This window comes from Agelaius phoeniceus, chromosome 15 (genome assembly GCF_051311805.1).
Source record: "Agelaius phoeniceus isolate bAgePho1 chromosome 15, bAgePho1.hap1, whole genome shotgun sequence".
Taxonomy (NCBI): domain Eukaryota; kingdom Metazoa; phylum Chordata; class Aves; order Passeriformes; family Icteridae; genus Agelaius; species Agelaius phoeniceus.
In genome coordinates this window covers 8,958,566-8,982,324 of record NC_135279.1, presented here as the reverse complement: position 1 = coordinate 8,982,324, position 23,759 = coordinate 8,958,566, and the positions used below count along the sequence as shown (strand labels likewise).

At 47.3% G+C, this 23,759-nt stretch overlaps 1 protein-coding gene across 1 annotated transcript; it reads left to right on the top strand.

Annotated features, from left to right (window-relative positions):
* Window positions 1-1,686: 1,686 nt before the first annotated feature.
* On the top strand, window positions 1,687-23,535 carry TGFBI (transforming growth factor beta induced). The gene is made up of 17 exons (XM_054642958.2): window positions 1,687-1,880; window positions 6,075-6,173; window positions 12,341-12,405; window positions 13,386-13,543; window positions 14,494-14,658; window positions 15,373-15,519; window positions 16,213-16,354; window positions 16,913-17,125; window positions 17,262-17,399; window positions 17,638-17,783; window positions 17,947-18,083; window positions 18,583-18,713; window positions 20,569-20,693; window positions 21,596-21,698; window positions 21,897-21,976; window positions 22,632-22,656; window positions 22,820-23,535. The coding sequence occupies exons 1-17, from the start codon at window positions 1,771-1,773 to the stop codon at window positions 22,873-22,875; spliced, it is 2,040 nt and encodes a 679-aa protein (XP_054498933.1). The 5' UTR covers window positions 1,687-1,770; the 3' UTR covers window positions 22,876-23,535.
* The last annotated feature ends 224 nt before the right edge of the window (window positions 23,536-23,759 follow it).

The window sequence follows — 23,759 nt, the reverse complement described above, 5'->3', positions numbered from 1 at the left end:
TTTTTCCAAGAAGCAATTAATAGGTTTTATGCAGATCAGATTTATTTACTGGGGGAGGGGGGGGGAAATCTTTGTAAATTTAAAGTGCTTGATATTGCTAAAGACTTCTTCTCTTTGGCTCAGTGGCTGCCTGCTGGACACATTTCAATTCCCATCCTTTGCTGAGCAGCTGCCCTTGCTGGCCACTGCCCAGTCTGCAAAGCCACAGGAGGATTTTGCACAGATCTGTCCCTTAGGGCAAGTGGCCCCAAAGGACCCCTTTTGCTTCCCAGGCAGATTTAGGGAGGACAGAACCCTTTGACTTTGATGTCAGTCCAATCAGGGCAAATCCTTTACAAACACTGGGATGCTGCAGTGAATCATAGAATCACACAAAGGTTTGGTTTGGAAAGAACTTACAAGCTCATCTTGTTCCAACCTCCTCCCATGGACAGGGATGCCTTCCACTGTCCCAGGTTGCTCCAAGCCCTGTCCAGCCTGGCCTTGAACACTTCCAGGGATGGGGCAGCCACAGCTGCTCTGGGCAACCTCACAGAGAATAATTTCTTCCTAATATCAAATCTAAATCTCTCCCCCTTTAGTTTAAAACCATTCTCCTTTGTCCTAACACTATCTACCCATACAAAAAGTTGCTCTCCTTTTTGTAAGCCTCATTTAGGTACTGTTAGAGTCTCTAAGAAGTCCCTGAAACTTCTCTTCTCCAGACTGAGCACCCCCAACTTTCTCAGCCTAAAACCTCCTGCTTTCATTTGGTTTGGTACAAAAGCAACAAGAAACCTCTTGCCAAGGGTGACCCCTGCCAGTGCTGAAGTGGCTGGGAGTGGGTGGACACCAGGAGGCCCTGAGGGGACCTGGGAGCAGCACGGGTGTGCCAGGGCTGGGCTGAAAGCAGGAGAGCCCCCGGGGGCAGGGGGATCCCGGAGGGGGCAGAGCACCCACCCGCTCTGAATCCCGCCTGGGGCAGGTGGAGGGGAAGGTCCGGATGCAGAAGAAATTGAAAATGAAACGCTGCTCCCTGAAGGGGGATATAAAACATCCCTGTCTGCTTCCCCCCCGCGGCACGTCTGCGGGGCACGGACGGAGCGAAGTGCGGGCAGACGGACGGATGGAAGGGCGGACGGAGGGACGGATGGAAGGGCGGACGGAGGGACGGGTGGAAGGGCGGACGGAGGGACGGATGGAAGGGCGGACGGAGGGACGGATGGAAGGGCGGACGGAGGGACGGATGGAAGGGCGGACGGAGGGACGGATGGATGCCCCTGGCGGGGGGCGGCCCCTCTCCCCTCTCCCCTCCCCTCCTGCCGGGCCGGGCCGGGCCGGGCGGCTCCGCTCCCCCCGCGGGGCCGCTCCCGCCCCCGCTCCGCCGCCTCATTTAACGGGGCTCGCTGCCGCCGTGCCGAGCCGAGCCGTGCCGGTCCGTGCCGAGCCGAGCCGAGCCGAGCCGAGCAGTGCCGAGCCGAGCCGAGCCGAGCCGAGCCGAGCTGTGCCGAGCCGGTCCGAGCCGAGCCGAGCCGTGCCGAGCCGGTCCGAGCCGAGCCGAGCAGTGCCGAGCCGAGCCGAGCAGTGCCGAGCCGGTCCGAGCCGAGCCGAGCAGTGCCGAGCCGAGCCGAGCCGTGCCGAGCCGGTCCGAGCCGAGCCGAGCAGTGCCGAGCCGAGCCGAGCAGTGCCGAGCCGAGCAGTGCCGAGCCGAGCCGAGCCGAGCCGAGCCGAGCCGAGCCGAGCGGAACCGGTCCGAGCCGAGCCGAGCCGGTCCCGTCGCGCTGCCCGGCCATGGCGCGCCCGCTGCCGCTGCTGCTGCTGGCGCTCGGGCTCGCCGCCGCCGCCAAGTCCCCGTACCAGCAGGTCCTGCAGCACAGCCGGCTCCGCGGCCGGCAGCACGGGTAAGGGGAGGCAGGGAGGGGGAAAATCTCTTTTAAACTCTTTTTCCCCCATGCTTGCCCGGCCCGCGGGGGATGCGCCCGGTGCGGGCTCGCCCCGGGGTCTTTGTGCGGGCCGGGGCCGTGCGGGCACCGTGGGGAGCTCTCTCAGCAACCACTGCTTTCTTTCTCTTCCTCTTATAAGAGGAAGAGAAGAGGTAACTCTTTCTCTTTCTCATTTCCTTGTCTTTCATCCCCAGTAACCTTTTTTCTTTGGGTAACTTTTCCCCGTTTCCATCACGAAACTTAGTGTTGCAGATGTCAGTTTGGACCCTCCAATGCTTCTTTATCAGTTTATCCCTGTTAAGGAAAAAGGGGGTAAAAGTCCCTAGATTTCGAGCCATTAAAGATTTTGTGGAAAGAATTCTTGTTTTTATGAATCTGTATGAAAAAAACCCTTCAATGACTCTGTGGAGTCAGCACCAACTTACTCTTTGACTGGAAACCTCAGTCTTGGAAGTTTTCTTGACAAAAATAATCACTAATTCATTCATAGACGTTACAAGATAAGGCCTATGGAAAAATGCATGTAGACCTCTCTTGCTTGATACACAGCCTGTTATAGAGTGAGTACTTTGAGTGTTCATTAATAGGCAGAAAACTAACCCAATGTTAAATAGTTGTTCCCACTGTTTTTAAAGTTTACTAAGAGTTAAGAATGGTGAAAGGATGAAGGACCTTTCAGCTGGCTTCCATCTCTCGGGATGGTGACAGTGATTGAGTTGAAGCTTCTGTTTAAGTGCGTTGCTGGAAGCAGGGTCATGAAATGCTTTAAATAAAAAAACTCCCAACATTTAAATATTGCAATTTGATACATTCTCTGGCAGGGATCTAGGTCAGGATTTATGACAAGGGACGTGCTGTTTGTATGCCTGACCAGGCACACAATCCAACAGGCAAATTCTGAGCTGATATTTATTTGTAATGGGTCAATAATGCCAGAATTGCAGTGATTTACGTAGAAATACTGTGAATCTTGTTCACCTTGTCTGTGTGATGTGAAACTAAGTAAATAGTTCTGCTGATAGCCCTGAGATTGAAGTTTGCTCAGGCTGAATAAGTTAGGGCAGTCCTGGTGTAAATCAGTGCACTCATCTCTGCAGGGAGAAGCTTTTACCCTGCACAATTACCAGAGGCACTGGGTAAGATGTGACTCTGGTCCACTCTGGTGCCTTGGAAGACACAATGGAATGCCAGAACTTCCATCTGAATTGAGATAAACCCAGTGTAGCTGACCACAGCTCCTTGCTCACTGCTCCCATTGTGATGGAGAGGGTGATTTTTACCAAGCTAACTTTTGTATGTACACGGAATTTTGAGCACTGATTAATGATGTGCCAAAGAGATACAGCAGCACAAAACCAGCCAAAAACATCCTGGATGTGGGGTGTGTTGTGTTGCTTGTCAGAGCCAGCTCCAGAGGGATGTGCAAGCAGGACTGCCACCCTTTGCTGTGAGCATCCCCCACACCATCAATGCCCCTATTGAGCCCAGAGCAAGCTGGGAGGCAGAGCTTGGCTCCACAGCAAAACTTGTATGTCTTAATTAACTTTTTTTTTAAAATGAACCAGCTCAAGTCAGTGAGAGGAGCTGAAAAGTGCATAAGTAACACTGACATTTGAAAATGAAAATGTAGGAGTGCTCTTCCCAAAGCCAGCCAGCTTTGTGGGCACAAGGTGATGCTGGGCAGCACCATGGCCACAGCCATTGCAGGTATCTGGGGCTGTGCATCAAGTGCTGCTTTTCTCAGCCTCTTCCCAAGGGCAGCCCCTGTCCCAGCAGCTCCCAGCTGCTGCTGCCAAGCAAAAGGCTTTGGCTGAAGGGGAACAATAGGCAGTCTTATCCTGGAGTCAGCGTGGCTGGCTGGGAACGGCATGGCAGAGGTGATGAACTCCAACGAGGAGAGGGAAGAGTGTTGACAAATTCATTTTAAGCCAGACCGGGCAAGGAACCAGGACATGCAATGCAGGGAGCCGCTACTACAGCGTGCCTGCAGGAATCATTGATAACACAGCCCTGAGCAGGGGTTTTTCCACACTGAGCAAAAACTGGAAAGAAGTTTTCCCCCTAAGTCAGGGAGGGAGGAGCAGCCCCACAGAGCTGCAGTCCCAGGCAGGGAGTTGGGATCAAGGCAGTGAAGTACTGTCCTGGAGGCACAAGGGTTTTCTTGGCAGGCTGCTCCTGGGGATGTGGGGGAAGTGATCAAACAAGTCCTTCAGTAGCCAGGCTTGTCAAGATGAATATTAGAGGGATTGTCCACTGCCGTCAGCCAGATGCTAAAATCGAGGCAAGGTTTGGAATTTCGATGTAATTGGAACCACATTTCGGCACGGCAGGGCTGGGTGGCCAAGGTGGGCTGAGTCAGAGAGCACAGACGTCTCTCTAAGCGATGATTTGGCTTGGAAGTTGCTGAGTCTGGGCCAGTTTGCACCAGCTGAAAGTTTGGGTTTGTGATTTCTAACTTTTTTTCAGTAGGGTCTCGCTCCTTGTTCCCTGCCTTATACACAGAAACTGAATGAAATCCTTTCACGAAGAAACAAACCACCATTACTGGATGTGGCAGCAATGGGGGAATGATGAGCTGAGTGTCCCCCGGTCCCGCAGCTCCTCTCTCTCCCCTCGGGGCAGGATGAAGGTGCCTGGGACACGCAGGGTCGGATGCTGCCTCCGCAGGGCCCTGCAGCAGCCGCAGCAACAAAGGCTCATTGAAGGCACGCCAGGCTCCCGCGGAGGCTGGCACTGCAGTCAGCCAGCTCTGGGAGACCCTCAGGTTAATTCATGCTAATGATGGCAGGCTGGCCCCTCTGGGATGCCGCTGAAAAGCAAGCACGGCCGCAGGAGGACTTGGTGGTTGGGCTGCAAACTCTGCTTTTGTTCATTTTGGGGGGCAGTGCCTCGGTCAGACACAGCAGGACACAGGCTGCTGCCTGTTCTCCTGAGCACAGCAGCAGGACCTTCACAAGAGCATCTCCAGACCCCATTGGGAGTTTCGTTTGTGCAAATGGAAAATCTGCCTTGGACAGCACAGAGCGCTTCTGACAGGCTGAAGTGATGATTTATGTGTTTTGCTTAATTATTTGTTTTCCCTTCATCTGCTTGGCAGCCAATGCTGTGCATACTTTTAGTGATGCTGCTGCAACTGGGACATGGTGGTGGCGTTGGGATTCCAGCCTCAGCTGGGCTAAGCATCCTCAGCTTGCTGGAGCATTTGCTACACCTCTGGTCAAGCCCAGAGGCACTTGATGGCCTTGCAACCCAGATCCATAAATCATATCTTTTGTGCTGACCATGTTTTGCTTACACACGTGGCCAGGGCTGCTGGCCACAAACCACAGAGCTGGTGAGCCAGGCAGAGCAGGGAAATGCTGTGCTGGCCAAACCAGCAGCAAAGAAACTCCCAGCTCCAGCTTGACCACATCTCTGCTCACAGTGATACCACTTCTTAGAAAGCTGCAGGGCTGCAGTCAGCTCTCAGCAGGGTTGCTCACACATGGAACACAAACCAGGTTTTTTGCTGAGCAGGAGCTCTTGGTACCTTATGGGCTGGTACAGCCCCTCTTGATCTGTGCTGTCATTTCTGGTGTGTTGAAGCAGGGGAGGGCAGTGCCACTGCTCCTTTTCCCCTCGTTCAGCTCAGCATCCATGTCCAGAATTTGCTGGGTCTATCATACAGCCAAAGTTCTGGGCTTGATGCAAGTCTGTAGGCTGATAAATATCCGTTTTATTTTTTTTATGTCCTAGACAATAAAATAATGGTTTCTTTTGCAAGGATTTGTATTATTGCATAATTTCCGGGGTTTTAGCTGAGTTTTGAATTTTAAGTAGCTGTACACCATGGAAATTCTGACCAAAGGATTTTTACTTGATTTCTTTATATTTTGGTGAGAGGTGGAACATGGAAAAAAGTCAAGAATTTGTACTTAGTGAAGAAAGAGATGCTCTGGCAGAGTCAGGAGAAATCTCTTTCTCTGCTTCTTCCACTTCATGGCAGTCATTGTAGGGCTGAATCGAGCAAGTTGACTTGCAGCTCTCAAGGTTTCCTCCCCTGCCATCCCAGCAGGGCTTTCCAGGCTCTGTCAGTGGGGTCTGGCTCCGTGCTGGGGGTCAGCATTGGCAGGGGGAGGCTGACAGGACCCTCTTGTGCTCTGTTCCCTGCAGCCCCAACGTGTGTGCGGTGCAGAAGCTGATCGGCACCAACAGGAAATATTTCACCAACTGCAAGCAGTGGTACCAGAGGAAGATCTGTGGGAAGTCCACGTAAGTCCCTGGGTGCCTGACAGGGTCTCCCCAAAGACCCCCTTGTGGAGGTGGGTGCTGGGTGGCAGAAGCAGATGGCAGATGTGGGATGTCAGAGCCCATGGTGTGTGTGTCACGTGTGTCCGTGTTAAAAATTGTTTTAGCTTTTTACCCCCTAAGAAATATTTGTTTTTCTAAAACACTTTGATGTTAAGAATGAAAAGTGCCATGTAAACATAAACCCTGATGGTTTATTCTAATTGCATTTCTATATATACTTTAATAGCTCTCTGTGCTGTAATGAAGTGTAGGCCAGATGTTTTCTAGTACTGTCTCCATGATAGGCTCAATGCTGCCTAGATTTGAGAAATAAAAAAGGCGGAAAAAAGGCAGCCCAGAGCTGATGGATATTGGAGAGAATGTAAAATTCATCTCCATCTGTTTGCTTTGGAAGGGAAAACAAATAAAAGGAAAGAGGTGTTAGCTTTAGCCAACACTCTCTGACTCCACCAGGAAAGTTAATCAGACTTGCAGGCCAATTCCACGTCTAACATTGCAAACAATAATATTCAAGTAGCTGTTGCATGAAGAATCTGTGTGAGCAGCCTCGGGACATTCTTTTGAAAGATGCAGTCAGCAGATAATTAAGGCTATGCATGCTTGACTATCTGCCAGGCTGTAGAGCAGGAGCAGAGAATCTTTTTCCTTGCTGTAGTCCAGGCTGGGCTTTTGGACTCCCTTGCATGGACCATCCCAACACCCAGGGCCAGTGCAAAGATTCCCTGAGCAGTCCTGGCTGTGGGATCAGAGCTTGGGGCCAGGTCTCAGCCTGGATCTGCAGGGTCAAGAACAGAGAGGAGAAAATCATCTCATTTGTTTCCCTCATGGCTCAGTGTAAATGGTAATTAGATCTAGAGCAACATGCTCTTCTTCCCTGGTGATTCGTGTTGCCATCATTGGTTTAGCTGTGACACCTGGCTGTCAGGATTCATGTGTGCTGTTGGTGTGGGGAGGAGGGAAGCAAACCAGGAGTCATGGCTGTGCACAGCTTTTGGCCTTTCATTGTTCTTCACATGAATTTGCCCTAAGGAGGACAATTCTCTACTTCAGGAGGATGTATTGCTGGCTGTGCCATGCAGTGTGCATGCACCATCGTTTTCCTTATGTCCAATTTCTTTTCAGAATAAAAAAGGAGAGGCAATACTGTAAAAACAAGCAACCAGATCCCCTCCCCTTAATTCTACAAACAGAATTTTGGGAAGGCTTAGCTTGGGTCATTAGAGTTCAGGCTGTCATCTTGGCTGAATAATGGTGCTTCTTGACATGACATGGACAAGGTTATGGCACAGCAATATGGTCTCATCATTGCCTTTTCTGATAACAGAGTAGCTCAGTGTGTCTCCAAAGAAAACACAACTCAGCTGTGGGTGTGGGAGAGCTTTGCTGCTCTGGTCACTGAAAGGCAAAGCAGTCCAGCCATGGATTTCTTTAGCTCTGAAGCAAGTGAGAAACAGACCTTATATAAACCAAGAGTGCAGCTGCATTTGGCACAGACAAACTCATCCACTTATCTCCAGGAGGAGGTGGAATAACTGGCATCTGGCAGCATTTCATTATTTCATTTGAGGAGAACTCTTTCATTTGGGGTGAACTCTTCTACCTCATTTTCTCTGCTTTTACCCAAGTGTCTCACCCAGTGATGCATCACTGAGAGAAAAGCACACAGACCGTTAACCTGCCTGTTAACCTATGAGGTAATCTTTCCATTATCCACAGAATTTGCTCACTATTCTTTGCTTTACATCATCTCCACAATGGGTGTTATTGTGTTCTCTCCTCCCAGTCATTCCTGAGCCTGGGCCCTGCTCTCTCCTTCAGCAGGGCTGGTGCAGAACAAAAGACACGTGCCTTGACTCAGAGTTTCCAGGGGACCCTGGGACAGCTCTGATTACAAATGTTTGCTTGTGATGGCTCCCACTGGACGTGGTGTGCCTGGCATATGGAAGCAATCAGGAGTCATTGGGGCTGTAAAGGACAGGATGCATTGTGCTGTAGCAGTCAAATTCCTGCAGCAGTGTCAGGAGTCTGATGCTGTGGCTCAGGTGTCAGAGATCAGGAGATCAGGTGGGCACAGCTGATGGTGCTCAGCATGAACCTCCAAACTGGCCCCTCCTGTTGGGCTGAGCTGGTCCATGGGAGGTTTTGAGAATACCCTGAAATCCTAGGAAAAAACCCAGATTTGGCACATGTATCATAACTGGGTGGATGCAGCCTTTGCTTGGGATCTGTGGTCAGCAGTCCCCTCCTAAAGCTGAGTGGGTGATTCTCTCACAGGCAGGGGAACCCCCATCAGCCCTGGGGGGATGGAGGAGCTGCATAAGCGTGGTCAGCATGGCCATTTTCTCCTCCTCCTGAAAGGTTTTTCCCACCTGAGAGCAGCAGTCCTGGGGAGGAGACCCTTGAGCCATCTCATGTGCTTCACATTTGACCTGGCTGTTTTCCTCTGTATTTGCTTAAAGGGTGACTGGTGCCACAAGCTGCTTGTGTGTTCCAGGTGAAAATGCCTGGCTCTAGGATGATGGGTTTGGCTGCTTTGGTTTCTTTCCTTTTCCTGCTCTGAGCACCTTTTCACACAGGTGCTGGGAGGGAGGTCAGTGAGAGAGCAGGAGCTGCTGAGCAGCAAAGCTGAGCTCCTGCAGAGCTGGCTCTGAGCAGAGAAATCCATCCCCCAGCAAGGAAGGCAGAACAATTCTGCACTCCTGCAGCACAGCTTCACTCCTGTGGAAGGATCACATCCTGCACTGGGAGGCTTAGAGTGACTGGAGCAGCAAGGAAAGCCAGCCTGGAAACCACAGATGAAGAGTTCTGCCTCTTTATCTGCTTTTTTTTTTTTTTTTTTAGTTTGTTTTTCTCTGCTGAAGTATTGGCTCACACAGTTACAGGGAAATTAGGTAGAGGATTTATGTAGAGTTTTTATCTTTGCTGATGAAGGGAGATAAGATAGTTGGCAAGAAGTCTGACACTGCTTTGATTTCAAGGAGTGCTGAGGCAAAAGTGTTTTGGTAATTAGGTAACTTTCCACTGTTGGTTATTCCAAAGTCAAAGAAGTAGTTCATTCAGAGTATATTGTCATCATTTTGCCTTTGTATTTTATATTTTTCTCCTTCCCTTGTGCACTGGACTCATTCTTCCAGAATTGGGGTTGCAATGGAACACATCCCCTGTTTTGTCTTGAGAATGAAGACAACCTCAGTTTAGAAAAAAGTCACTGGCACTTATTTTACAAAAACAAAACATATGGGCTTTATTACAGGAAATTATTACAAATGGATCTTTTTTCACTAATATATGCCTAAGCTTATTTTTATTACCTTGAAAAATGCACTTTAAATTTAATTTCAGCTCCTAAGAATGCGACAGCAGTGGAACAATGACTAATAAAAGCCTAAACTAAAGAAGCTTTCTTCTGCAGGCAGACTACAAATAGACATTAAAGAAATAGTGTTTCAAAACCAGAGGCTAAAAAACTATAGATTTGACTTGAAATTACTCATTGAGGAGGTCAGGAAATTGTGGTTGAGGCGTTGCAGAGTGGATGACAAATGCTCTGTGTGTGACCCACAGTGCTGGCATCCACCGTGTCCTGATGCTGCAGGGACTGGGCACGGAGCAGGCAGCAGGAGCAGGGATGGACTGGGCACTTCCCAGGGCTTTTGTGCAGAGCCCAGAGAGTGCAGCAGTGGCTGGGAAGTGCTCAAGGGAAGTTCTCCTCCCTGGGCAGCAGAATGTGGCTCTGACCCAGCTGGAGCAGGATGTGCCAAGGGCAGCCTCCCTGCCCCATGGATGTGTGGGGCAAGGCAGCTCTGAGATGTGGAGCATCCTTCAGCCCAGCTCTGCTGCTCCTCTCTGAGGGCTGGAGGTGGCTGCAGGGACAGCTGGGGATAAGCCCTGAGGCCACCCCTGAGCAACCCCTTCAATGGTGCCTTTGGGTGGGCTGGGTGGGCTTTTGTTTCCACCTGGTCCACCAGCCATGGGAGGCCAAATGCCTGAAGCTGAAGCTGCTTTATAACCCTCATCTCTGGCTCCTACAAGGTGCCAGCCCTTGGCTGAGCTCTTCTGTGTTCACCTGGCCCCTTGCAGCAGTTTGCCAGAGCTCAGGATGGTGATGTGCCAGACACACACCAGGGGATGCTGAAGGTGCCAGACACACACCAGGGGATGCTGAGGGCCCCCTTCAGTGGGAGAGTGAGACAGGGGACTCGAGGGAGTCCCTGCCCAAGTGGAGCTGGCCCCGTTTCTACCCTGGTGCTTCTTGCCATGAGCTTCCTTTGCTGCTGGAGATGCCCACAAACCCAGTGAAAAGCAGGAGGTGCAGTCATGGAACCCAGAATGGTTTGGCTGGGACTGGGCTTCAAGCACCATCCAGTTCCACATTTGACCAGGTATCTGCATCCCTTGCCAGTGCCCTCCCCTCCTGGCAGGCACCAGGGGCAGCTGTGAGCCAGTGTGCCACAGGCTGTGCATCCATGCCCTGCCCCTTTGGAGCAGCTCATTAATCTCCAATTGATCTGTAAGTAAGGGTTTGAAAGCCTTCGTCAGCACTTTGGAATGATTTCTCTTTAATCAGCTCTTCATCTTTGATTACAGGTCTGAACCAAGGGAACTGTCTAGACTGGATTTAGTTTCTAGGGTGAAAAAAAGAAAAACTGGAGGTAGGGGAGGGAAGTGGTGGGGGAAGAAAGTGTGTGTTTCCAATGAACACGAGACAGGGGGCTGGGAAAGCAGAGCAGCAGGGTGTTAAGATCTCCAGTAGTCAAAGGAAGGGATTGCTTTAGGCAAACTCTTTCCCACATGGAATATATAATGTCTAGACAATCAGTCTGGGTTTGGTTTGTAATTCTCTTAGGAAACCGTGACACAGAATTTATTTGCTTCTGTCACACAAAAGCAGGTATTTGTTTCACTTTCTGGCTCTTAATTACCCTGAAGAATTCCCTATTAAACCTCAGGCATTTCTACTGTTTGTTAAAATGATGACAAATATCTGAAGCTGGAGGATTTTCCTCTCTCTTTGCGTGAGTGTGCTGACCCTCAGCAGTACAGCATCCTACTTGTCTCAAATTCAGCTGGGAGCACAGAGGAAATGCTTGTGCTTGGGAGGAACACCTATTCCCTGGCTCTCTCAGCCCATCAATCAGGTGGCCTTGTTACTTATTTCACACCAAGCACAGAGCAATAGGTGAAAGAATCCCCTGGGGAAAATGAGCAGGCAACTTCTGGATTCATTTTTTTTTTCCCCTTTTCATTTTTTCTTTTTTTCTTCTCCCTCTTAGTATCAAGCCACGTTCCCTCAAATGGCCACCTTTGAGATGATTCTTTCTCAATCAGATAACTGAGCTGCAGATGATGGATGCAGTTTTCAGGCAGCTCTTGCTTATTTAGGGTCTGAAATCAGCAGGACAGCCTGGGCTGGTGCCTCTGACCCCTTTGGTTTTACAGGGGGACGGTGCTGCCAGCCAGAAGGAAGCGCTGCTCTGAGGCTGCTCACAGGGACACAGCTGTGCTGTGCTGCTGCCCAGGCTGCCTGGGCATGCACATCCCACCACTTCAAGGGGGAATTTCCAAGGTGGAGTTTCTCCTTGCAGGGCTTTTCCCAAGTCCTCGTGCCAATGCACGTATCTGAGAACAGGGTTCACCTTTCCCTCCAGGTCTGTCTTGTGGGTTTTGCCCATAAGTAAGCAAATAATTTCTGGTGGTGGACAGAAAGAGGGTGAAATGAGAGGGAAATGCTTGGCTGGTTTGGTCAAAGAGCCACGGTGGAGCAGTGATGAGATGTGACAGCAGCAGTCAGCTGAGGAGATCCCAAATCCCATGGGAAATGTGCCCAGATGAACCAGCACTGGCAGTCCTGTTGGGACTGTGGAATCAGTTTCCATCCACTGCCTGTATAAAGTCTCCTGGAAAGTGTGTTTTTGAAAAGAAATTGTGTCTGCTTTTGTTCTGTGGAGAAATTGGCAACATGCAGCCCTGAAGGAGATAAAAGTGTGGTTAGTCTTTTGTTGAAGTCTGTATTTCTAATGAAAATCTGCTTGGAAACATCCCCAACATGGATGGACCCAGAATTATATAAAATAGAGAAAAAGCTGTGAGACTGCTGGTTAATCTGCTGTATCCATCTCTTATTGCAGAGTAATCAGTTACGAGTGCTGTCCTGGATATGAAAAAGTTCCTGGAGAAAAAGGCTGCCCAGCTGGTAAAAACATGCTTGACATTTTTTAGACTTAAAATTATACAGCTGCCTAGTAAGGGGAAATGTTAGAAAATTGCCCAAAGTGGATTTAATTTTTGTGATTTCTGCACAATATTGCCACGAACAAGTCCAAAATGGACTCGGTGGAGCACCAGCCAAGAGTCAGATCAGCTCCAAAGCATGCTAAATGTTCCAGACAACTTAGAACCTTGGATGTAATTGAACTTAATCGAGCATGGGAAGGCCATAGGGACCTACTTATTCCAGCAAGTAATATATCTGTATTGGAAATTCAATTCAGAGGAATGAATTGAGGAAGAGACAGCTCTGCCAATATCTGCTCATTTTCATTTTCATGGAGTGGTTTGTACTGGAAGGAGCCTTAGAGTTCATCTGGTTCCAACCTCCTGCCATGGGCAGGGATGCCTTCCACTAGACCAGGTCACTCCAAGCCCCATCCAAACTGGCCTTGAACATTTTGGCAAGCATGGGGTTAGCAAACTTTTATTTAGGAGAAAATACAGTTGATATTGGGGGGAATAAACTGAGTTTATTGAAGAAAGCCATATTCTGCTTTTGCTTTTGGAACACTTCCCTCCACAAAAGTCTGATGGTTCCAAGTTAACCACATGGGCTGATGCACATGGTCAGTGGACACTGAGCCCAGCAGTGTCCAACACCAAATCCCAAAAGCCTGAATGCAAACAGGATTGGGTGAAAGCAATCAATGTCTTTGCTTGCCTAAATCACATTTGTATAAACCCAGAACAAATCCATTCAAACTTCCAAGAATGCAGTAGATCCTGGATTACACTGCTGTAATTGAGGGCGAAGCTGTCAGGCTATGATTATTCATTATCTAATTATTGAACAGACACCAATCCCCTGGTGTGCTTCATTTCCCAGCATTCTCACCAGCAATGCTTTAATTCAGCCAGAAGGAGGAATGATGTTTTTGGGAACTTAACCTTCTCTTCTTTCAGCCCTGCCACTTTCCAACATCTATGAAACCCTGGGAGTAGTTGGGTCAGCCACCACACAGCTCTACTCCGACCGCTCCAACCTGAGGCCAGAGATAGAAGGACCTGGAAGTTTTACAATTTTTGCTCCCAGCAATGAGGCCTGGGCATCCTTGTCTGCTGTAAGATAATCCCTCTGCTTTCTCCTCTTCCTCTGATTTTTCCCTAGTGGAGATCCAGCTCTGCAGGGGTCTCCAGGATAGGCATAGTACTGATAGAGGAAGGGCTGTGGATTTCCAGGATGGTTTTCATTGTGCTGGTTCATCAGCTCCAGAGCTTTGCTTCTGAAGGATCCCATCACCAGAGAGATGTGGATGTAGAAATCCCCTCATTCAGTGTTCCCTGCTTGTTACCATTAGAAATTGAACTGAGACCTGCAGCAAGAACCTTCCCATCCCTTACCAGTTTTCTTGTTGTCCCTTACATCCCCATTCTGGTTGTTCTTAATTTGTACAAACAGCCAGTCCCAGCTGGAGCCTCAGTAATTCCCACATGACTGTGTCACATGCTCAATTAGATATGCATTTCCTTTACATTCATTTTGATTTTCTCTTTCCATGTCTTGTGATATTTCCACTCCTGAAGTGGTCACTGCTGTCCTGCTGCTGCTCCCACCCCAGTTGAGCATCCCTGTGAACAAGAACAATTACTAGGGCAGGGAGGGGGGATATTTATGGGTCTCTCCACTGCCAAGCCTTTGTTCCAGATGCCTCAGCAGAGCCCCTTGCAGGGATGATGCTGTTAGGAAAGGTCTTTTAGTGTATTTGTCAGTGGCCCTTTTGCCTTACTGCTCATTTCAGTGCAATGATCCCACTCTGGAGCTGCAATCATCCCTTTGTGTGCCAAGGACTGGGTGTCAGAGCTCTTGGCTGCTTTTGTAAGGCAAAAGACAAAGATTTTAGAAAGCTGAGCTCTTAATTTATACAAATGGCATGAGGCTGAATGAATCACTTAATATTCATGCCTACACGCCCACCTTGGGAGCCCCCTGGGAGCAGCCAGACCTCCTGGTACTCTCTAGCAGATGCCTAATTGCACTCAGTACTGAAAAATTGATTTTTCTGATTTTCAGGAGACTCTGGATTCCTTAGTGAGCAACGTTAACATTGAGCTGCTCAACGCCCTCCGCTACCACATGGTGGACAAACGGGTGCTCACAGATGATCTGAAACACGGCACCACCCTCAGCTCCATGTACCAGAACCTGCCCATCCAGATCCACCACTATCCCAACGGGGTAAGGCACCCACAGGCTCTCACTGGCTCAGCCTGGAAGGGACCACAGAGCCTCACCTGGCCCAACCTCCCTGCCCAAGCAGGGTCATCCCAGAGCACATGGCACAAGGTTGTGTCCACATGGTTCTGGATGTTTCCAGTGAGGGAGACCCCACACCCTCTCAGGGCAACTTGTTCCAGCACATGCTCACCTGCAGTGAAGAAGTTCTTGCTCATATTAAACCTACCCACAGCAGGCTTGTTTTCCAGCTGCCTTGCTGCTCCTACACTGTCCTGGGACCTCCAGGACTTTGGAATGCTTAGGTTGACAGCTATTAAGATACATACTATGAAGGAGTTTGAAAATGATATTTTTAAACAGATGGTTTGCTCCATGCTGTTGCAGCCAATGCTGCTGTGTAACTCTGCTTGCCCAAGTATTGGTCCTGGCTTATTTTCATAGTCTTGAGTATAGACAAAACCACTGATGATTTTCAAAGCTCTTTAAATTTGAAATATTTCAAACACTCTTGATAGAACATTCTCACTTTTGGTGGAAAATTTTAAGGGAAATTTAAGGAAAAGAAGGTAGGATATTTTAAGGAAATACAACTCCTGCTCTTGCCGACTCAATAAAGTGCTCACTGCGTTTGAAATAGAAATAGAAAAGCAGCACTTTACCTTCTGGCTTTAGTGGTTTTAGTGCATGTAACAGCCATGGTCTTTCCCTGTGCAGATTGTGACAGTGAACTGTGCCAGGCTGCTGAAAGCTGACCACCACGCCACCAACGGAGTGGTTCATGTCATCGACAAGGTCATCGCCACCACCACCAACACCATCCAGCAGATCATTGAGACTGAGGACAGCCTGGAAACCCTCCGGGTCAGTCAGCACTGCCTGCTCCAGCTCTCCTTAAAGATGCTCAGGCAACCCACCCCCAATGAATTGTCCTGAAGAGCTTTGCCAGTGTCTTGGGCTGTGAGCCTGGAGCTGCTGATGAGTTCCTTGTACCAATGTATCTCCTTTTGATTTAGGAAGAGAAGTGCTTGCTATCAGTGCAAGTAGGGTTTGTGACAGTAATTGTCACCCTTCTATGGCTGCTCAGAAAACAGAGAGACTGAGTCTGTCTCCTCATTCTTGTAGGGGAGTCTTAGCCTTAGGAGATATTAACTGTTCCAATTTGACGTGTCCTGATTTATTTGCCTTGGTATTTGCCAAATTAAGGAAAACACACAGGGGATTTGCAGTTAGCCAGATGTGGGTTCTGATTGGAATTATTCACTGGAAGTACTGTGAGCCTTTCCAGGCATATCTGGGTATTCAAACTAGCTCTCAGTCTTGCCAAAAAAAAAAGGGCTCTTGTACTCAAATTTCTGGAACACCAGAGAACCATGGGGCTGGGTCAAATTTTTAAAGGGACCAAAGTGCTGAATGAAGCTATTCAGGATTTTTTGCAAGTCCTCTGAAATTATAAAAGCCTTAATAAGTCTGGCCCTTAGTGTGTCCCTGGAAAAAGTTTCTGACCTTTGTATTCTGGCTGAATGTGTTTTTCCCTCTCTCCTTGTTCCTGTGAAGACTGCTGTGGCTGCATCTGACCTCAGCAGCTTGCTGGAGAGCGAAGGCCAGTACACACTCCTGGCTCCCACCAACGAGGCCTTTGAGAAGATCCCACGAGAAACTCTGAACAGGATCCTGGGAGACCCAGAGGCCCTGAGGGGTGAGTGCTTGTTCACTGAGGCCACTGAGAGGCTGAAGAGTATTTTTCACTTCTTCTAAATTTTTTCTCAAGGACAAGTCAACAGCTCCTTGATACGCTCTGACAACAGCTGCAGTGAACAGATGTGACAGAGTCCATCTTTGTTAACTGGACAGCCCAGCTCCCTTTGGTTGTAGATGTGTAGACATAGCAGGAGTGGCATCCAGATATGGATGAGGGAGCTGAAGCAGTCCCTTTTCTGAGTTTTCTTTTAGCCCTTTTTGCAGTGGTGATTTCTATTGATCCATCAAGATGCAAGAAAAATAAAATCTAATCAATGTAACTTCCCCTGACAACTGTGTCGAGTACCCACATGAAGCCTTTTGAAATTGGCAAAAGTTTATAAAAAGTGACTCTTTTTAGGCATTTTATTTCACAGGCTGTGGAATTGAAATCAGCTCAATTTAAAATGACTGCATTTTATGGAGTACACCCTGGCCATGGAACAGGATCCCTGAAAGCTGCAACACTTTCCTAGCTGGTGTTTGCAGCTCACTAAGGCACTCTCCTCTCTCACAGACCTGCTGAACCATCACATCCTGAAGTCAGCCATGTGTGCTGAGGCCATCATTGCTGGCCTGACCATGGAGACCCTGGAAGGAGCCACCCTGGACGTGGGCTGCAGTGGGGAAGAGCTGACCCTCAACGGGAAGCCCATCATTGCCAACAAGGATGTCCTGGCAACCAACGGCGTGGTGCATTTTGTGAATGAGCTGCTGATCCCAGACTCAGGTACTGCTGCCTCTCTGCAGTTCTTTCTGCTGCCTTTCTTTTGTCTATTTTGCCAAGGAAATCCTGGATTTAGGGGGCATAGTGATGAGTGGATAACCTTTAATGCAAGGTAACTATGTGTTGCTTTTCTTTTCAGCTAAGACTGTGTTTGAGTTGGCACAAGAATCTGAAGTTTCCAAGTCTACAGATCTTTTCAGACAAGCTGGGCTCAGTTCTCATCTAACTGGCAGTGAGCGAGTGACCCTCCTTGCCCCAGTGAATAATGTGTTCAAAGGTAAACCAGGGATTAAATCCCTTTCTTCCATCACTTTGGGCCACAGATCTTCTTCAAACAGTTTTCAGCCAGATTTCAGTGCACAAGTATGCAAATCCTCTCTCAAATGCCTCGAGGCAGTGGCATCCAGGTTTACAATATAAAACTGATGTGGGTAATGCTCTGTATTTGAGTGGTTTTAGTGGCTCAATGGCCATTTTAAGTGAATCACTGGTTCTTTCCACACTTTTTGCTGCAGATGGACTCCCTGTTATTGACAGCAACATGAGAAACTTGCTTCTGAACCACATTGTTAAAGACCAGCTCTCCTCCAAATATCTGTATCATGGGCAGAAACTGCAGACTCTGGGGGACAAGGAGCTGAGGGTTTTTGTGTACCGCAACGTGAGTCCTCCCTGTGTGCTGTGCTCCTCGGGGCTGGGGGATGCTCAGTGTTCTGATGCTACAGCAATTGTGTAAAAAGGGGAAATGAGCACTGTGGAAAGCACCAACATCTCTCTTTTGAAGCATTCTAATGAAGTCTTCTTTTCTGTGATTGTGTTTGCAGAACCTTTGCATTGAAAATGCCTGCATCGCTGCCCATGACAAGAGGGGAAGGTTTGGGACCCTCTTTAGTGTGGACAAAATGTTGACCCCTCCTACTGGCTCAGTGATGGATGTTCTCAAGGCAGACCATCGCTTCAGGTGACCTTTCTGCTCTTCCCAAGTGCCAGTTAGAAGCAAAAGAGCTGCCAAAGCAGTTTCTATTTATTATGGGTTGTAGTCATGACAATGTATATGTTTTTTAGCATAGAAAGATCATCCAAAACCATGGTCTCTCTAAATTATAGGGAGTGAAACTTCAAATAACCCTCAGTCAACTGTGAGCCAAGAGTAAGTGGTTCCCTCAATACCACAAGAATCTGGCTCTGAAGCCATCTCTGCCCACTGTAGCCAGACCTCTCTGACTCCTCATACCACCTGGTCCCCATGGAGTCAGCACTCCCAGGTTGCTTTGCCATTTCTCAGATGTTCTCATTGGACCCCACAGCTCATTTCCTCCCTAATCACCATTTTGGCTATTTGAATTGCTGCACCCCAGCAGGATTTCACATTGTAACTCCCCAGCTCTCCTTGAGCCCAGCACACAGCTGACCAGTGAAGTGTTTTGCAGTGAAGCATTTGATGCCTGTTTGCTTTGCAGTACCTTGGTGGCTGCAATCCAGTCTGCAGGGCTGACAGAGAACCTCAACAGGCCGGGAACCTTCACCGTGTTCGCTCCCACAAACGAAGCTTTCCAAGCCATGCCCCAGGGGGAGCTCAACAAACTGCTGGGTGAGCATCTCCACACATTTGGGGGATGAGCTGCTGTGTGGGACTGCTGTGATACTGAGAGGAATGGCCAAATTTCTCTGTTGTATCTCATTCTTTGGGTCTGTCTGTTGGAAGCATGAGCTTCCTGCCCAATGGAGTTGTATGAGCAGAAGCTGAGGATGCAGAGAGTGGCACTGGATTCCCCAAGCTTGGTTTGTACTGCCTGTGTTCTTGGAAGATATGTTTGTAGTGTGTGTCACAAACTCACTGTGCCTTTTAATTTGGCTGTACTGGTGGTGTGAGTGAGATAACTCCCAGATATTTCTAAAAGAAATTAAAGAAGTGAGAATGTGACTCTTGACAGCACAGGATCAGGGTGTCTGCAGTAAGTTTTGTAAGGAAAAGGCATAATCCACATACAGCCTCAAGTTACACTGTATGAAATTTAAGTAATAAAAGGCTGGGGCTGTTCCTCCTTCTCCATGTACATTGACAAAGCAGGAGGTCCAGTCTAATCCTGAGAAGCCAACAATTCTAGCTAAGTGCCATTCTAGCTCAGACAAAGACCAGTATCCTGAAAAGCAAAGGCATGCAGGCTGGGTGTGGAGAAAAGCACGGGAATGTTTAATAACTCCCTTCTGGATAAGCAGCATGATCTTTTATTTTGTTCATGTTGAAAACTGGTTGTGGCTGGAAACAATGTCAGGTATTTGAATGTAATGTCTTGTCATTAAATCCCAGCCAAACATTGACATCATAATTTGGGAAGCATCTGCCCCTGGTAGCTGGTTATCCTTTTAAGTGCAGGGATGAGGAACCAGTAATATCAGTCTAGCCTTATGCTTAACATACAAATATTTCAGAAGTGTTTTGCAGCCATTGTAAATTGCTGCAGGAATGAAGATTCCCAGATGCAGACACTTGAGATGTTCTTTCCCCACGCAAATGTTTAGCTTATGCCTCTGATGCAGAGGTGGATTGTGCTGGTGAGGGTGTGCAGAGTGAACTGTGGCCACCCTAAGGAAAAAAGCTGGCATAGAGTCTTTGAAAACATTGAAAGAAAAATGTGGGAGGGAGCTGTGGCTGGAGGCCACCTTTGCACTAGCTGCCTGTAGCTGACAGTGACTCTGTCTGTCTGTCTGTCTGTCTGTGGGGCTTGTTGGTGACCCTGTGTCCTCTGCAGGAGGAGATGGAGATGTGCTACTGGCCCGAGCTGTGCACGTCACCACCTCTTCTGGAAAATAGATGGTGCAGGGAAAGCACCTCATCTTCCCAAAATCTGTTTCAAAGCACAGCTGTATGAGTAGAGACTCAGTGGGGTGGTATCAGTCCATGAGACATTCGTGTCACTTCTGCTGCACTTTTCCCCTTCCTACCCAGCTGTGAGGATTGTTGCCAAGTGACACTGGCCTTGGTGACATTTGAAATACCAGAATGCCCTATCTGCTTCCTTATTTCACATGGGTCTTTCCCCACCCCATCCCAGACTTCCTTGGGAAGTGAAAGCAGCAAGAGAAGCAGGTTCATTCCGAGAAGCAGCTTCTCACTTGGCACAGTGAGAGAATGAGGGATGAAAACCCAAGAATGAGAGAATTCAGGTGTAGGGCAGGCTTGGTAGGTACCAAGGACATTGGGAGAGTGTCCTTCTGGATTTGGGAACCTGACCTGCCCAGGCAGGAGTGGCCTCAGTGCCCTAATCAGGTCCTTCTGCCTGCTTTTTGGTTTTGGTGTGAATTGTTTGAAGAAACAACTTTACATTGTTTCTTCACACTTCCAGGAAATTATGGTGTTTTCCAAGTAATTCCATTCCAGCACGTGAACTATGGGAAGCAAGTGCTGGTGCTGGTGTGCAGCTGTAAAGGTTTTCTCCCCCCAGGTAATGCCAAGGAGCTTGCCAACATCCTCAAGTTCCACGTGGCTGATGAGATCCTGGTGAGCGGCGCGGTCACTGCCCTGGTGAGGCTGAAATCCATGCAGGGAGACAAGCTGGAAGTGAGCATGGTGAGTCACCTCAGGTGGGCTGCTGTGCTCTGCAGGGCTGTCCCGTGTTTGGTTATCATGTCATGGACCACAGCTCATGTCTGTGCTCATTTGGATGCTGTGGGAGCATCTCCACAGTCCCACCAGTGTTTTCTGGGCTGTACTGGAGGGACTGTTGCCATTGTTCAATTCAACAAGCTGGAAGAAGGAAATGTGGTTTGCTTCAGCTTTCTCCCCAGAAGACCAGTTGTAAATGATTTCCAGGAGCTGCTATAAATTTAACCCTGAGTCATGGGGGGAAAAACATAAATAAATGAGATGAATAGCTTGTTCAGCTAACATATCTTTTTGTGTAATGAAAATGATCTCTGCATGGACTCCCTTAGTGCAGCAGAGTTTATTTAGATATATAATTTCAGTTCAAAAACTCTACACTACATAAGGGAATGTAGGATCCTCTATTGAGGAAAAAAATCATTTCAGAAAATAAGCAATCATGGCTCACTCTATGCATAAGAAAACACAATGGGAGGAAAAAAAAATGGAAGGGGCTGTGTTTCCAGGTGTATTGAATTGGCCAAGGTGCATCCTGGACTCTTCCCATGTGCAGCCCTGCTCTGCCCTGTCCTGATCCCATCTCCACAGCCATCCCCCTGGCAGGGTGCTGGTGGATGTGCTCTGCTGCCATGGGACAGCATTCCCAGCCAGTTGCACTGAGGAAGTCCAAAGCCTGCCAGCCGTTCCAGGACATACTCAGACTATAATTTGTCTTTATATTCTCCTTAATTGGCAAGAGGAATGAAAATGCCTTCAACCATCCAGTAAATGAATGAATGCAAAGTGAAAGGTTTTTTTTAATAACATTGGAAATGACAGAAGATTCTCATCTTCTACATTTTTTATTTCTTTCTTTTACTGAACAGAAGAACAACATAATACATATCAACAAGGAGCCTGTTGCTGAAAGTGATATCATGGCCACAAATGGTGTCATTTATGCTGTGAATTCTGTCTTACAGCCACAGGGTAGGTCCATGGTCAGAAATGTCCAGAGCAACCTTGTTACAGCAAAACTGCTTTGGGAGGGATTGGGGACCTGGGGCAATTGCTTCAGTTTGGTGAGGAGAGATTAGTTTGTAGTGGGATTTTCAGCAGAAAATAGAAGAAGGAAGCAGCCTGCATGCTCTGACAAGTATTTCAATGCTTTCACTGTCTCACCCTTAGCTTCAAGGCCACAAGAAAGAGGTGATGAGCCTGCAGATCCCGCATTAGAAATCTTCAAACAGGCATCCGCATTATCCAAGGTAAAAGGGAAAAACCTCTCACTGTGAAACTGCTGAAATTGCATTTTGGTAATAATTATTGGAAAATCATGTGACATTCATACACTGACTTCCAAAGAAAGTGAGTGTATGTGTTCCATGGAATGATCTATCCTCTCTTCTTGCATGATTTAATAGGAAATTGTAGGAAATAATAAGTAATTATTATTTATATAATTCTTAATTATAAGAAATAATAATAAAATTATATTAATTTTAATATCATTTAAATTATATAATATATAATATATAATATATAATATATAATATATAATATATAATATATAATATATAATATATAATATATAATATGTATTATCTTATATATAAAATATATTATATATAATATAATATATATTGTATAATATATAATTTTATTATATATAAAATATATAATTTTAATTATATTATATAAAAATAATTATTATAATAATAACAATTTTGCAACACAAAGCTTCAGTTTGCAGCACACTGTGAATGTAACCTTGGCATGGTACTATTATATATCAGCTTCCAATAATGAAGAGCCATCCATCCATAGCTTTTGGAGATTAAGGATAACTCTATTGACAAACAAACTGTTCTTATGGCTGTTGGAGAGTTGAGTTTATGCAAACCCTGTTTTCTTTCCATGCAGGTTTCTCAGAGGAATCCTCGACTAGGTAAAACAGCTTCTCCAGCTCACCTCTAATTTCCATTGTGTCCCCCATCCCTTGAAGAGAGGTTTCTCCTCCTCCCTTGCTCTAAGCAAGGTGTGGCATGGCTGGGAGGAGAGGGGCAGGGGATGCTCTGTGTCACCCACCCGCTTGCTCTTCCCCCTGGCAGCCCCTGTCTACTCCCGGATACTGGCCAGGATGAAGGAGAACTCGGGGGGATTCTGAGCCCACCGTGAGCAGCCACCAGTCAGTGCCTCCATCCCATCCACTCCAGCTGACAGCTGAAGAGAAGGACAGAACCGTTTTTAAAAACCAAATGCCACCCTTAAATTTATTTTTGTTTGCAAAGAAACGGATAGGAAAAACAAAAAGCCATATATATGTATATATTTTAAGACCATTTTTATTTGGTTTTGACTTTGAAGTTCCCAGACCAAGGAAATGTTTTAAGGGTTTTTGTTTGTTTTGTTTAATTTTTGTTTTGTTTCTTTTTAAAATAAAATTATTCACCAACTTTCAATTTTTTGGGCTTGATAGGTACATTCAAGGGACTTTTATTTTTTTAAATAAGCATGTCCTTCCTTCTTCCCTTGGATTTTAAAAGTCTTCCATGAAATTCTGATCTGCAGGCTTTTAACAAAATTCTCTTTATTGACATTGAGAAAATTGCATAGTTATAAGCTATGGTTTAAAGTATTCTCTGTTTTTTTTAACTGGGGTATTTTTTTTTGTGCCTATGGTTATAACTGTGCTGCATTTTGTTCATGAGATTTGAAATGAGAGTTCTCCCTGGCTGAAGCCTTCCAGTAAATGATTCATTTTTAATAATGGTTGTTTTTTAATAAAAATTAAAAATAAAATCAAAAATATAAGTATAAAAAGTGATTACAGTGCTTGGTTGGGTTTTTGCTTGGTTTGAATTGCCTGATGGCACCAGGTGATCAAACCTGGGAAGGAGGGGAATCAGATTTGGCTGGATCAACATTGATGGGCCTAATAGTTACTTGAGTGGAAGGGCAGAGCATTTCTGCATTTCTCCTCTCTGATCCTGGCCTGGCATCATTTTTTGCTGGTGCTTTCATGTGCAGCCACTGTCACTGTCCAAGGAG